This window comes from Citrus sinensis, chromosome 7 (genome assembly GCF_022201045.2).
Source record: "Citrus sinensis cultivar Valencia sweet orange chromosome 7, DVS_A1.0, whole genome shotgun sequence".
Classification (NCBI taxonomy): domain Eukaryota; kingdom Viridiplantae; phylum Streptophyta; class Magnoliopsida; order Sapindales; family Rutaceae; genus Citrus; species Citrus sinensis.
Window position 1 is genome coordinate 4384117 of NC_068562.1, and position 16886 is coordinate 4401002.

The following is a 16886-nucleotide window of genomic DNA, read 5'->3' on the forward strand; positions in this document are numbered from 1 at the left end:
GAGGTGTTGCAAATAAAACATTTTTGCTTCTGTGGCAGTTATTGTCGTGTAAACTAGGATAACCTACAAGTTTACAATTTTCAACTTTAATTGATGTGTTTCTTTCCTTCTTAATTCCTTTCTTTAATAAAATTAAATTCATCAGGACTACAACAAAAAATGAATAATAGAACAAATTCATCTCAAAATTCTTAAAGCCAAACTCTTATTTTTGGATGTCCATGAACCAATTTCTCAAGAGTGAATTGTAGATATCCTTACAAAATTTGTATGTATTTGACTTCAAAAAACTTTTTGTTGGTTGCTAATTCTTAAGCTATTTGTATTCATCCGATCTTGAAATTAGCAAGAGATTATAATAATACAGTAGCATAACAGGATTGATGATGAATACAAAAGTGTTGGCCGAAAAAAGAAAAGGTAAATTTTGCAAGAGTGGTGTAAAGAATTGGTGGAAAGAGAAATAATAATAGGTTTAATTTTTTTTAAATGTCCTTTAATGTAATTTTATCTTGAAGGTGTTTAATTAGAACAATAAAGGGGTGCTAATAGCTCAACTCTTTTTTTTTTTTTTTGATGAAAACTTTGCTTATTTTATAATCTTATTTCATCCCTTTCATAATAACTTTAGAAAACTTTCTCTTATTAACAACTAGACAAAGAAAAATTTTTTAGTGAAAACTTTACTTGTAAAGGTTTTTCTAATAAAATATCTAATTAAAAAAAATTATTTGAAAAGTTATAACAAACGGAGTCTTACATAAGGAGATTAATTTCTAAAGTTAATTTTTTTTGGTATATTAAACCATCTGATATTCGAAAATCACATTAGGGCTCGACTAATCCAGATTCGAGCCGGATAGGACCACTAGGGCGGTAAAACTCTCCCAATAAGTATTTAATACAGCTGCATTCCCAAGTCTCGAACCGAAAACCTTAGTTAAGATAGAACAACCCTTTACCAGCTGATCTACGCGCTTGTTGGTCTAAAGCTACTTCTTAATTATCTGTTTGGCCTCATGCAACTCTCTCTCTCTCTCTCCATGTTTTATATACATACATACATACAATAATTATTGAAAATGAAGCAATAATTCAAAAGTCATAATTTCGAACATAATGCTGAATAAATTAAAAGTTGTGAAGTCAATACAATCCAATGTTGTCTTGCACAAATTGATCGAGGTGACGGAGATCAACCACTTTTATTGTAGGAAGTAAAAAAGAAAAGAAAAAAGAAATGAAATCCCGAAGGGGATCTGAAACTAAAGAACTACTCTCAGCTACAAAGTGGAAAGACTTGCAGGACTCAGGAGAGGATAAGAAAACCAATTATAAGAGGATGGCGACAAGCTCAGCCCCAGTGAATTGGATGCTATTCCACAATCTGATAACTTCTGAGGTTTGGCATCCGATGATGATACTTCTGACATCAAATCCTTGTACAAAGCAGAGAATGGAGACTTCGCTGGTGAAGGAAGCAGCTGTTGGGGTGCAAACTCTCCACCACAAAATGAAAATGGGCTTCGGGAACTGGAAACATTAATCGGTGGGGGTGCCACGCTTTTCAGGCGCTGAGACTGCGGCTGCTGGCTCTCACTCTCATTCTCATATGCACATGCACCTGTCAGCTTCTGTACCAAGTCCCTGAAGTTTACAGGATCCACTTTGTACACTTTTGGTCGTGTCGGTGGCAGCGGTGCTATTGGCTTCTTCACTGTCTTTAACGGGGATTTACGAACCGAATGAAGCGACGATTGATAAGAAGAGTTTGCTGTTGTTACCGCTTTCACACCCCTAATTGCTTCTTCTTTGTTCCCGATCATGTATGCTGCTGCTGTTGATGAAGACGAAGTATGAGCTTCCATGTTAGTAATTAATAAGTAAATATGAGCATATGCATGTGATTCCTAATGGACTTGGACTTTGTTTATATAGAAACAGCTAACGCAGAGATATTAATGCAACCGTTGAGAAGGCAAGGCAACCCATAAATTTAAATATCAGTTTTTTTTATTTTTAATTAAAAATTGAGACCGGCCGCCACAGAGGTGACTGCTGACATGGTACAACAGCGTAGTCAAAGTGCTCAATTTTTGACCAATTTTGTTGATGAACAATAAAAAATAGGGTCCCATCCGGATTATTACCCTATAGTCGCCACAGCTAGTGCGCTTCATTATTAATTCGTATTCCCTTCGGTCATCGCTTTGGTAATGCGTGCAGGTGCTATAGCCGCCTCCTAACAGCGACACAATCCAACTCATGCAATTTATGATAAATGTCACAACTCGTTGTGGGCCCTTTGACCGAGCAAACGCAACTGAACGTTAATTAGCTACCAGATTTCATTATTACGATAACAAAAACCATTTTCTATTTGCTTCCCATTGCAGTGCATGCAAAACCTTTTTTATTTGCTTGCATTTCATTTAATTAAGCTACGATGTGTGTAAAACTTCAAGGATTTTTCTGGATCTGAAGGGTCAAAGTCAAACAGAACTGAAAAAAAGAAAGAATTCTTGCAATATATTTTTCGGTGTATTAAATCATCCGGTATCCGAACACCACATTGGGCCCCGACTAATCCAGCTTCGAGCCGGGTAGGATCACTAGGGCGTCAAAGCTCTCCCAATAAGTATTTAACGCAGCTACATTCTCAAGTCTCGAACCGAGGACCTTGATTAAGATAGAACAACCACATGTCACTTGATCTACGCGTTTATTTGTGCAGTATATTCATTTTCAGAGCAAATGCTAATTTAGATCATTTTGTAGTTTGGTCTAATATCGGACAAGTCTATTCAATCGATTGTTATCTTGGATCCATCCAATTCAATTTGTTATCATTGATCATATGATAAACACTACCATTTGTTTTTGCTCTTTTTATTTTTCTCTGCAGCTGTCTCAATCAATCAAAAAAAAAAAAGGAAAATTCAACACGTGAATAATTCCTTCTCTCGGAAACCCTAGCTTCAATCAAGCATTTTATATGCCACTGGAGCTTATGGCCCAGTGCTTGTCCTACTCACACCTCCAAATTCTCTGCGGGACTAATCTCATTTTCTTTCTTAAAAATTCGGGTTAGGATAGATGTTTTCTCAAATATTATTACGAGTAAATTTTGAACTAATGTTCGTTTAATAGATCTTTAAGACTATAAGTTATACTACAAAAGAAAAAAGACTATAAGTATATATATATACTTAGACTCTTAATAAACTCCCAGATTTAATATATCCACTTATTATTGATGTAACACAACAATTTTTATGCCAAGAAGTTATTTAACTCAATAAGCTCTGAAAGCAGTATTAAAAAGAAAAAAGTGAACACTAACGTCTAATGTGTTATAGACTATTGGAGCAATGGTAGCAGCTGTCACCCATACAAGTAATTTATCTATTGTAGTCGCCGCCTACTTATGACAAAATTTTTCATGGGTTTGGGGTCTCGCGGGGGTCCACCTTAAATGTTGTGAATTTTAAATAATTTTTGAGAAATTGAGAAAAAATAATCCCAAATTTTTAATATGATGGGATTTAGTTTTGCACTCCTCACCACGCTCCCACCTCAATCCTCATTATATATAAATATTTTTCTAATTTTTATTGAATAATTTTTATTTCATCAATTACTGTGTTGGCTAATAAATATTCTTTTTATTTTTACTTGATATAAATGGGTTATAATTAAAAAAAAACCCTACAATATAATTTTTATTCAACTCTAAAATATTATTATGTTTTTTTTTTCTCTCTTAAGATACCGCTCTTTTTAAATATTTTTTAATTTTGATATTATTTTAAATATTTGAATTTTTTTAAAAATAATTTAAATATTTTATAATATAGTATTAATTTTATTTAAGTCTTTAATTTTTAATTTATTAAAATTATATATTTATATTTATTATAAAATAAATAAATAAATAATGAGGAGGAAACGGGGATCTCTATGCGAGTATTTTTTATTTTCACCTTATTAAATTTATTAAGAAATGAGATGGAGAATGAAAATAAAATTTTTAATGGCGGTGGAGAATTAAATAGGCCTTTCTCGTTGCCATCACTATCGCCGCCTTAAGCCAACAACACCTGTCTCATTATCTTGCTATTTGCGTCAGTTTATCAAATTAAGAAAACATTCATCATTTTCTACTTTACTACAGTCTTTGCATTTCAGTTGAATGAGTAAAAGTTACGACTTTCAGTACACGCACGCACGCACGCCAATTATTTGTCTTTTTGTACTGCCTGTTGTCCTCGTCGAGAATCCGTCGGAAACACTCTGCATTTACAAACTTTTTAACAAGTTTTATGTGAAATATGATCTAGAAAATAAACAAATAAATATGCTCACAGCCTAAGAGATCTTTAACATGCATGATTTCAAAACTTAGAATGGGTTTGTTTTTTACTCCTTCTAAAAAATAAATTTTGACTTCATGAAGCAGCTTTCACCTCATTCATTTTTCTTTATAAAATTTGGGCCTTTGCTTTTTTGGTTTATGATCAAATCTAGTCATGATGGGATAATTTTGATAGAATTCAGTAAATCTACAAGAAGTTGTATTCCAAGCTTTAAAATAAAGAGAGAGAGAGAGAGAGAGAGAAATTGCAATCCCAAAAGATGAAAAAAGTTGCTGTTGGCGAGAGGGAAAAAAAGTTACATAAGTTGTAACTCAACATAACTCAATATATTATTATAATCCAAATTTAATGGTCATTTGGACTTGTAGACCTCAGTCCATGGGTATTCTTGATTCTCTCTTGGGTAGATAAATATTTCTTTGTATATAAGTTAGAAGTAAATTTTTTATTTTAATAAATGATAGATTTCTGAACGGTATTATACTGTTTGTAATTTAAAGATTATAAAAATATACGGAAATCGTATAAGCATTAAAAAAAAATCCGGATTTTAATGAAGGGGCATATAATTATTTGTCGTTCAATTCAACAATTTTAAAAAATTAGACGACTGGTGACCGGTCAATTTATTGGCAGCTCGGCGCTGTTTAATATTTGTGACGTACAAAACAGTGTGAAATGCTTTCTACAAAATTGCACATCTCATTTATGTTTCTTAAATAATCCCACGAGCCAACGACGTTTACACGTGTGTCACGCATAGCGGCTCCGATATCTCGTAAACCAATCGCTCTCTCCGGAAATGTAGACTCGGTTTTTCATTATTTCGCTTTTCAATCATCGGATCTGAGGATGAATTCTTTGACCCCAAATGCCCTTTTGTTCAAAAAAATCTGCTCGGATTTTCAGGTCCAGCTGGACTACTTCTAGAAAGTCCCGAAGCACCTTAAAAATCCCAGTTATTGTTTTTAGCTTTTAAAGATGCCAAATCATTTTTCAATCCAAGACTTCCAAATCAGCTTTACTGAGTACTAACCTTTCACACGAGTTCAAAAATTTAAGGGACGCGACTTTTTGTTTCAATATTTTTTCAAAGGGTCGGTAACGGTCCTTTTCAAGGTAGAATATTTTTTTTCATAATTATAAAATTATAATTATAATAATTTTATTATTATTTATTATTTTACGCGTGTGATTATGACTCATACTTTATCTTAAATAAGTTTTAAGACAGCCATAGTTTAAAAGCTAATTGAAGCGTTCCAACCAGACAATTTTATTATTATTTTTTAAATAAATTTTGTTGTACTCGTATCAAATAAAAGCGTAGTATACATTTTAAATTTTTTATTTCAAAAAATTATATCCATCATTCAACAATGATCCACACACCTTTGACACATAGTGTAATTAATTAAAAATTCTAACATATATTAGAAGTAATACAATTGATTAATACATGTATAATATATGTAATTCAATTTAATATAACTATTACTTAGATTTTTAAAATAAATACACATGTCATAACATCATTTACTTATTGTATGATTAACATGATACGCTAATATATTCTAGAATACCTCATACTAGTTGACATGTCTAGTATTTGTTTCCATCCACAATTTTTCATTTTCTTTTAAATTTACAGTATTGATTATTGAAAGACATTTTAGATGTTTTTATTTTTAGAAGACAAATTTGAAAAGGAAAAACTCTACCGAACACATTTTTCAATTAGAACTCACGCTCCAACTATAAGCTATGATATGGATGATCAAAGACTAAAATTTTACTGCCAAGTGCTAACTGGATATTTTGCTCATTAAAGAAATTTTAAAAAAAAAAGTTTGGCACGTATGCTATGGTAAATGCAGAAGGAAGTGTGAGAGTGGAAAATCCAGTTATCTGCAAGATAGTGATGTCATTAAGTAGGATTTATTTTGAGTAAATGTTCTTTTAATCTTTATATTTTAAATTAAGTACTTGTTTAATTATTATAATTTAAAAAGTATCACAAAACTATATTATATTTTAAATTAAGTACTTGTTTAACTATTATAATTTAAAAAGTATCACAAAATTTCTCTAATATTAAATATGTGACATTCTTTCCCTTATTTTTTATTATTTTTACAATAATACCTTAGTAATAATATCCTTGGTGACATTAATAAAAAGAAAAAAAAGTTAATTTATCAAATTAGCACTAAAATAAAAATAAAAATAAAAATAAAAATAAAAATTAAAGTAAATGCATTATTATTATTATTATTTTACTTTTAGGGTTAATTAAATAATTTAAATTTTATAGATAATTATTAACAAGACAATAAGACATTAAATGTTGCCTTAAGTTGGCTGGTATTAATTAATTTATAATTGATTATTAAAAAGATTGTTGTAACCGTATAAAAAAAAATACTATTTCTTTAAGTTTTAACTTACCCGGTTAGAATGAAATCCTTCAATTTGATCTTTAAAATTTATTAAATTTAACTGTTGTTATTGTTGACTCATTAAAGTACAATAAATACCCTCAACCCTAACTAAATATACTAACAGACAGTTTTGTGGGGTTTAGAATGATAATTTCATTCCATCCCTTGAGGTATGACATATCCTAAGTTAGATGACAAAGATAAATCCATTAATAAAAACCCCTTATAGAAAAAATTAGTAACAGACCTTAAAAGAATAAAATTAGCTTTTACTTGTATTTTAATTGATAAAATAAATATAATAATCACAAATTTTATTTACAATATCACCACAATGAAAACCAACAAAATTAATTTTAACCTTATCATCTTAATGTTAGCCATTGCCTTAGACATATAAATCATGGGTGAGAATATTTGAAACCATTAAAATACTCAACAAACCCATATACTCAAAAAACCCATTAATAAAATTTAAAAATTCATCTTTTACTTTATAAATTCATCCATATACCCAATATATCCTTATTAAAATATTTTTAAAAAAAAGATATTAGATATAATTTAAAAGTGAAACAATCAATGATTTAAGTGTTGTTAATTTTTGAATGGTTCATAAAAACAAAAAACACTGGAGAATTTTCTTTTACTGCAAATTCGTGCCACGAACTTACTTTTATTTTCGTTAGTTTCGATACCGACATGGCTGCGCCAACGAGCAAGAAGTTGAAAGATTTGGTTATTTGCCTAACTATCTATCAATATTCAATAGCGAAGCACTGATAATTGCAATAATTAAAATTTGAAATATGATTTGTATACAGAGCGAATATATATAATTGCACATGAATTAGAGTTATTTTCTTTTAGAGAAGATAATTTCGGTTTGTAAAATAGGTTCAGAGAGGTTTTTTTTTCTAAAAAAAAATCTTATCCTTTTAAGTAATTTTACTTTATGGTATTTGGGTAATAATATTTTAAATTAAAAAATTATTTAGAGAGTATTTTTGTCGGCTTAAATAGCCTCACCCATAAATTATCAATCAATTAATTGACTTTAATTATCTATAATACCATTTTACCCTTTAAATTAAAAATGTAAAAAACTATCACATTAAGTATTGACAATGAAAAGTGACTTAATAGGCCTAAAAGAAATATAATTAGGAGCCGGCTAAGTTACGTTAAACGTAACTTACGCCAGGCACAGCTACAGTGACAAGTCCCATCACTAGCACTGTTGCTGTATCTGACGTAAGTTACGTTTAACGTAACTTAGCCAAAGCCATATAATTAATGTCACCTGAGTGATACTTTTTTCAACAAATATAAAAAAGCTCATAGAATTCTCATTAGCATTAATTTTGCAAATATTAGACTCAAATCTTCAAGAATTCTAGATGATGGCTTCGTAAACGTTTGTTTTTTTAAAGTCTTATTCATAGTAAATATATTCTTTTAAAGTCCTATAGTCTATATGCCTAGTTCTGTAACAACAAAGGTATTCAATTTATTTTCCAACAACACTCTATCAATATATTTCCCTCATGTTTTCTATCAATTATTAATCTTTGTCAAATCTTCAAGAATGAATTCTAGATGATGGCTTCGTGAACATTTGTTCTTTCAAAGTCTTGTTCAGAGTAAATATGTTCTTTCAAAGTTCTATTCATAACAACCAATCTATATGCCCAATTATGTAACAACAAAGATATTCAATATATTTTTTAACAACACTGCATCAATATCTTTCCCTTATGTTTCCTATCAATTATAACATTTTTGTCAAATCTTCAAGAATTCTAGATGATGGCTTTGTGAACATTTTGTCATGACCCAACCCATACATGACAAGATATTGTCCACTTTGGGCCTTAATAAAGCTTGCACGGTTTTGTTCCTAGAGCGCTTATACACCCCAAAACGCGTCTTGCCAAATAAGGTGTAGATCACTCCTTATAAACTCAGTATTTCTCCCGTGCTTTGCCAATGTGGGATTCACCTAAGATGTCACATACACCCCCCTTAAGAACTCAGTGTCATCGCTGAGGTTTGCCCCACCATTGCTCAAGATGACACACATAGCCGTTCTGATACCATCTGTCATGACCCAACTCGGATCTAGCAAGATATTGTCCGCTTTGGGCCTTAACAAAACCTACATGGTTTTGTTCTTGAGGCGCTCGTATACCCCAAAACGCGTCCTGCCAATTAAGGTGTAGATCACCCTTTATAAACTTAGCATCTCTCATGTGCTTTGTTGATGTGAGATTTGCCTAGGATGTTACACATTTATTCTTTTAAAGTCTTGTTCATAGTAAATATGTTCTTTCAAAGTCCTATTCACAACAACCAATCTACATGCCCAATTCTGAAACAACAAAGGTATTCAATATATTTTCCAACAACATTCTATCAATAGCTTTCCCTCATGTTTCCTATCAATTATAACATCTTTGTATCGTCAGAATTAATGGCAAAACTTAACAGTTTGCCACTTAAAAGTATTTTCAAACAATTATCACCTGATCAATGTCGAAGCATGTGTCACTCAAGTGACATTAACCATTTGTTGTTTATCATTTGTATCAATTTCCATTTTATCTTTATGTCCTAACAATTAACGGCAAATAATTAACGGATTATCACCTATTTGCCTATTTTAAAAAGTTCTACTAACTTTTTGATATTTGTGAAAAAAATATATCACTGAAACGACATTAACCCAAAAAAAATTAATTTATGATTAAGCATTTTAGTTAAAATAAATTACAAATGAGGTCTTTTAAAATTAACAAAACTTTTAAAAATTTCCTTTATTTTCTTTCATTCGTCCTCTTAATTTTTTTAAATGGAACAAAATAATAAGGGAAGTTTAAAATGGAACAAAATAATTTGTTTAAGTTATTTGGAATAATAATTTATACGATGTAAAATATTTATGAAATTTATATTGAGAGAAAAGCATTAAATAGATTGTAAATATTTAAATTTTCATAATATTACAATGATGCATGTATAGATTTTTTAAAACTATATCTCTCTTTTTTTTTTTTTATCAATATCTATACATTGAATTTTACATATTCCTTTGATTAATTATTAATGTAATGTCCACTTTATTCTCATATCGCTTAAATAAATAATAACTATATTAAAATATTATTTTTTATAATTATACACTTATTAAATCATAATCTCCTTGTAATAATAATAATAGTAATAATAATAATAAGAAACTAAGTTGATGTGAATGATATGGATATAGTAAAGTTTTACTGTAACAACATGATAATCCAACGTCAATACAGCGGTCAGCACAGAGCAGAAATTAAATAAAAATACAATAATAGCTGGGCTCAATTTTCAAAGACAAGGAAAGCAGCCGCTGAACGGTCATTCAAAAGGGCTCCACCAACGACAAAAATGTTAGCCCATGTCTTATCAAAACGGCCCCACCTATATGCATAAATCACCCTCAAAGTCATAAATTCAATAGTTATAATTAACAATTTTTTTAAAAAGTTTTAAAACCATCAATTCAATTCGTTTTTTTTTTTTGGGCTTAATTCTCACTTCATTTGCCATAATTAGCCCCATAAGCATCCAAAACAGCAGAAGGGATGGTGGTACAGTACTGGTAATACTAGTACTACATCGTTTTTATATGTACGTAAATGGGGACCGTCGATTTTCAACAGTATTCAGTACGGATTAAGATTTTCTTCTAATCTGATCATATCTTGAGTAAATAATTCAATCACTGATTGATTGTTAATAAATAAAAATTTAAAAAAAGTTAAATTTTATTCATACACTATTATTAAAAAACACATGATAAAATATCATTAAAATTTTAGTAATACTTAGATCAGGAGAGATTTCTATTCCTACCCTACACAGGCACGAATGCACAATTACTCATGTGAAAACTGAAAACATGAACGTGATTAACAGGGGAGGGCGGTCCTTATTGCTTCCTGTTCCTCCTACTTTGCTTTTGTCGCTGTGGGCAAAGTTTAGGATTTTGTTAATTTGGGCCTCAATGGGCCAAGTAAAGGCTTTTCATAGAAAAAAAAAAAGCCTTCAATGCTTACCAGCTCTATAATGGTGGATAAAAAAATGATTTATCAGGGTAAAATATGTAATAAAAAGATGTAAAAATTAAAATTTTATGAATTTATGAGTTTATAGGGGTTATTTTAATAGATTTAATGCGGTTAAATTAATTAATAGTAAAATCACTTATATAGGTTACTATGAGTTTTTATTTTTTTCAATTAAAATATGGGTATATATAATTTTTAAAGTTAGGGTTTAATTTTATGGATTTATGAGTTTACGGGGCTATCTTTTATTTATTTAATGATAGATATTTTAATGAACTAAACGGGGGCTATTGGAAACTCAAATAATTTTCTTTTTTAATTTTTAGAATTTATTTTTCTGAACTGGGGCTTAAGCCTCCACAGATCATGATAGATCCGCCCCTATACACGTACAAGCATTTCCATAAGTCACTAATTCATTTTTAATAATTACTTTCTCAAGTATCTCATATTTTCTTTCAATATGTAGCCTTCTATATTTTCACGGGTGTTATTGAGGCATCATATGCATCCCTGCTTTGAGGACAGGTAGAAAGAGAGAAAATTCATATGTGCAATGAATTCTCTCGGTGAAATATATATATATAAAGTACTAAACTGTAGACTTTATAAAATCCGAGATCCTTTGACAACGTTGTAAATTTTATAATGTTATCATTGCATGAAAAAATACATTTTACAACATTGTTGAACTAATATCCCGAAAGCTGATTATATATTTATTATACACATATGCATTATTATTATTATTATTATTATTATTTTGGTTGTAGCACCTATTGGTCTATGGGTAACTCCACGTCTGGTGAAGGTGGATATATTTATGAAGTATTAAAAAATTAAATGGTTAACTCTACATGGATCGACAAGATTTCATGGTTAAATTGGTCCCACTTTAAAGTAAAAAGTGCGTAATTATAGCCAAGTCGTTTGTTTCCTCTCCCATACACTTTATTGTACTACTAAGTTATCTATTCTTAACTTTAAATAAAATTTTGAACAAATTGGTTTAAGATGCAATAGAAATTAACATTAATAGCTGAATATGAATTTTGATTACTTGTAAGATAAATCCTTCTTTTTCTTGTAGAATGTGATACAAGAATCAAGATAACAGAAGGGTCAAAGTTTCTTTGTATTACTGTAGGAGGCTTCTTTCTTAAGACTTAAGAGTGAATATATTTTCCCCAAGCTTTTGGGTTTCAACCCATTATTCAAAGATGCCATGGCCAGGGACAATCTTTAACTAGGGGGCCCCTTAGGCTTTACGGTTACGGACACACAAGGTTTCAAAAGTTGGGATCTTTTCTTTGCTTTTTCTCCATTCAATTTATTAGTATTTAAAAAAAAAAATGATGATGAAAAGAAAAGCTCAAAAAAAAAGGGAGAAATAGCTTCCCTATAAATCAATATATAGGACAGTGGACAGAAACAATTCAATTTGGTAAATCCAACAGACAGTCTGCAAAATTTGGTTTTATGGAAAGCCTATTTTGTTTAACAAGTAATGTTTTTCCCATGGTTACATTGTGTTCCTGCAGGAGTATCAAACTATCAATGCCCTTTTGCCACAGCCAAGGCCTAAGGCCCAAGGCTGCCCTCATAATTTGGAGCTACTACTGGCTACTGTTAGTAAATAGTAATTCAATGACAGACTATTCAGGACTAGAACCATTCAACTTTCTTTTTCTTTCTTTTCAAAACCAACAGTGACTTGAGGGAGAAGCAACAATAGGTCTTGTCCTCAACTTTCTCCCACAAAAGCGTAAAAGAAGGTGCACACAATGCCTCTGGCTGTCACCACTCCATCCCTGATAAAGTAATTCTTCTGAAACTGTACCAAAGCTGAAGACCTGAAAATCGCTCTCTCTCTCTCTCTCTCTCTCTTTACACTTCTTTCATGAATCACAAGCAATCTAGCAATCAGTGATGAAAGATTTTTACGGACCTCATCTCATAATTATTGTAACAGATGAAATAAAATTAATTAAAATGTAACATATCAGAGGATAAAAGAACAACAGTGCAGGATAAGATCAAACGAAAAATTGAAAGAGCTAATTTCATTGTACACATTGAATTGACATTTGTAGGCCAAAGGCACTCCAAAGTCTCTACACTTGTGGGGTCAAAAGCAAAACTCCCACTAAATCAAAAGGAAAATCGGAGGCCCCCCCGGAGAGACTAAGGAAAAAGATAGGAAGAAACAGGGACCCCCCCAGACGGAGCTAAGCAATTGCAGATGCAACCTCCAAATACTTGCACAAATTTCCCTACCCATACAAAATATTCTTATCCAACAACTATACCCCAATACAAACTAGCAACATTTTACATCATCACTTCTTCATGGGGTTTGTTTTAATAAAGCCTTGGCAATGGAACTAACGATCAGTGGATGTCAATTTACCACAACATACAAAAGTGTTGATGTTATGTTATGTCCATAATGTATTTCATCTTCATGCTTGTTGAATCAAACTGCAATTCAAGAACTTATGTACAGGAGATCAAATTCATGAAACCACCATTACCGATGCTTCCATTAGGCCTTCGGCGTCAAAGGGATTGTGCAAAAGACATTAAATAAACTTTCACTCTCATTGGATTGTCCTTGTAAGCTTGCACTTGGAAATGAACGTGGTATCTGTATAGTTTAGACTACACAACTTTAATAGCTCTGCAGACCTCTGCTTCAAGACAGGATTGCAACCACTTTGGATCACAAGGAAAAGCTTTGCCGCAAGACCAGCATCCACAGCTGCTGATGAGCATTCCTCAGGAGCAATTTTGCATATTGACCATAATATGGACAATGCATATTGAGTACAATCCTCTGAAACCCGCATCAATAACCTCACTGTATTTGGTATTGTGTTCGCACAATCCTTCAAAGCTAATTTTCCCTCAGGAAGGGAAGACAATGCATCCAAGATACAGAGTGCTAACTGCAAACAGTCAGGATCCAGAGAAGGCAACAATTCAACCAACTGGGGAACAGCCCCAATGCTCACAACCAAGCTCCTAACTTCGTTAAGCAAACATATTGATCTAAGTAGGCTTAATCCAGGCAAAATTCCATTGGGATGCCTCTTATTTTTCACCAGCCTCATCAATCCTATCAGCAGCCTATGACTCGACACAATCTCTGGACGAAAATCCTTCTCCTCCATCAATTTCTCAATCAACCGCGTACAATTGATCTTTGTCTCAACAGAACCTTCATTTAACATGTCTACCAATAATGAAACCTTTGCTGGCTGCATCAAATTGGTTTTGGATTCGGAATCAAGTGTCAAATTCACAAGAACCCCAACTGCCTCGGAACCTACGGCATGCGAAGTAAATGGACCTAGCAAAGATGAAATTAGAGCAACACCACCTTCATCGACCATTGTCTTTCTGGCAGAGGCATGAGCTGCAGCAATTTGATGGAGCTCCTTCAAGGCTTGAACCCTTGCTTGACCCTTAACTTTCTTCAATGTCCCAAGAAGTTCGCTCGCCCGCCCCTGTACATCCTCTGATCTCTTCTTCATAAGCAAATACTTCTGAGAAAACCAAGTGTGAATCAAATGGTAAAGGGTCTTATTAGGAGTAACAGAATCATCCCAGAGCTCTTGCATTGTGGTGGGGCAAGTATAGCGCCCCAAACTGAACCATTTGAGAATGTTGGACCTCTCATAGGTTTGGCCGGTGCAAAGAGTAACAGGATCTTGCATTGGTTCAAGGGAGATTGGACAGACAAAGACTGAAGGAATTTCAGCTAAATCAAGCTCCGCAATCATCTTTTTCAGATCCAACCTCTCACCAACACCAGCCCCAGTAACCCCAGCACCAACAGTACCACCCAAAACCCCATCTTTCACCGCGGTGTCCAGATCTAGAATTTGCCCATCACCACTACCCTCAAACCCAACAACCACATCCCTTTTTGAAGGCTGAAACATAGGCATCTTTGACACAAACTCTCAAAGCTCAAAGAAAGAACCAAAAAAAGGAGAAGATTAACACACCCTCCCCTCCACAAGAATCAAAGCAGTGACAAGAGCCCCTCAAGGCATATTACATCTGGGTTTTGGACATGAGAGGTGACTGAAGTGAAAACAAAAAAGAACGAAGCAGATGAATGAAATTTCTCTCGAAATTTCTCCCTCATTGACAAAATGAGAAGCAACAAAAACAGCAAAAGACTGGTCTCTCTTTATTGCACACAAACAATCTCCTGTTCATTTGCTTTATTTTCCATGGTCAAAAGACTCATTAACCATCATAATAACACTCATCATAAACACACAAGCAAGCTCTTTTCACTTGTAGCTCAAGCTTCACACCAAAACAATAAAAGATACCAAAAGCAGAACAGCTCAAAAAAATAAATACTTGACCCTTCAAAACACCAACTTTGACACAAAAAAAAAAAAAGAAAGAAAGAGAAAAGAAAAAGTAGCAGTAGTTGTTGTCGAAGAAGTAATACTACAAGCTTAGATGCATTTGAGAAAAAATAGCACAGACCCAGATAATAAATTAGGAGAAATTTTATGAAGAAAAGAAAATAAGAAAAGAGGGCATGCTATTACTAATCAGGTCAATTCTCAATAGAGAGAGAGAGAGATAAAAAGAGCAGAGAAAAGCCATGACCTGCTGGAGCCTTTCTCTTACTGCTCTTCTTTTGTGGGTCCACTTTGCTTGTGTCGCAGGACTTGAAAATTTGATAACCCTTCACGGTAAATATTTAAATAATAAAAAATATAAAATCTTATCGGCTAAAAATAGAAATTCGTAAAAATAGGGGTGGTGACCGGGAGGCACGGGCTGCAGCCGGTAAACGAACCCCTTGGAGCGCGCACCACACGTGCAGTCATATCAGTTGTCGCCGTAATCTCCCGCTTCTCCTCTTTGTTTACTTTTACATTTTGTTTGCTCGTTTAGCTTTATTGTTTAATCACTGCCTAAAAGTGTACGATTCCACCACTCGATTTAACAAAATCGAATATCGTCGACATTTCTTTTTTATAAAAATTGATTTAACAAATTTTTACTCTCGAAACACCCACAAAAAAAAAATATTATTGAAACAACAAAAGCAGAGGGTGGGGCCACAAAATGTTGCTTTTTAAAAAAAATATTATTTTAGGTAAAAGTGCCAGCCCAAGCGTTTGACCGTGACAGTTTTTTTGCTTTGACTGTACGCCTCGGCTGTCTATGCCTATGCCTCTCCTTGGCTTATCCGGTCTTTAGGTTTGACTGGACCTGCCCAATCTGCTACCGATACGTGGCAACGGCACACGTGTCTATCTGGCTACCTCTCTGTTTATAGCTTATTTATAATAAAATTAATATTCTCTCGTTTTGGGAATTGTATATATATATATATTTTTTTTTCAATGAGGGAGTGGGGGGGGCAAAGATCTAAAACCGATGTTGTTTTGTTGCAGGCAGAGTCACTGTGTAAAAGTGTTCAAGTGAATTTCTAAGTGTAGGGCTGTACATAATACTTTTTCGATAAATAAAAAATAAAAAATTATGAACAATATTTCAAAGTCTTTTCATGCTAAAAATAAGTTGTTATGAGAATTATATGTTAGCTATTTTAAGGGGAAAAAAATCAATGAAGAATTTGAGAGAAAAAAAAATAAAAACCCTCAAGTGTTCTCCAGAGAAAATAAGTACTAACGGCAATGGGCACACAATTTTAGAAAGCGTTTTTTAAAACACTTTATTTTGTGCTTTTAGAAAATATGTTTCAATGAAAACACATCAAAATGCAATTTCAATGTCTCTAATTCAATTGCAATTTTTATGTGACCAACCAAACATAAAAAAATGTTTTTCCTAATTTAAAAGTATTTTATTATTCACAAAATAATCAGCATTTGGCCTAATTAGTGTTTAATCTAAAAGAAGAATGTGTTGTAATTAGATGGGGAATTTGGTGGGTTTGCTTCAAAAATTTAGATGAG

General features: G+C 32.4%; 2 protein-coding genes across 2 annotated transcripts; both read right to left on the reverse strand.

Moving 5' to 3' along the window:
- Window positions 1–1108: 1108 nt before the first annotated feature.
- Window positions 1109–1960, reverse strand: LOC102630285 (hypothetical protein). Its single transcript, XM_006466403.4, has one exon. It carries the CDS (start codon window positions 1866–1868, stop codon window positions 1284–1286), a length of 585 nt encoding a protein of 194 aa, XP_006466466.2. The 5' UTR covers window positions 1869–1960; the 3' UTR covers window positions 1109–1283.
- Window positions 1961–12957: 10997 nt separating this feature from the next.
- Window positions 12958–15600, reverse strand: LOC102629988 (U-box domain-containing protein 30-like). Its single transcript, XM_006466402.4, has one exon. It carries the CDS (start codon window positions 14877–14879, stop codon window positions 13527–13529), a length of 1353 nt encoding a protein of 450 aa, XP_006466465.2. The 5' UTR covers window positions 14880–15600; the 3' UTR covers window positions 12958–13526.
- Window positions 15601–16886: the final 1286 nt, after the last annotated feature.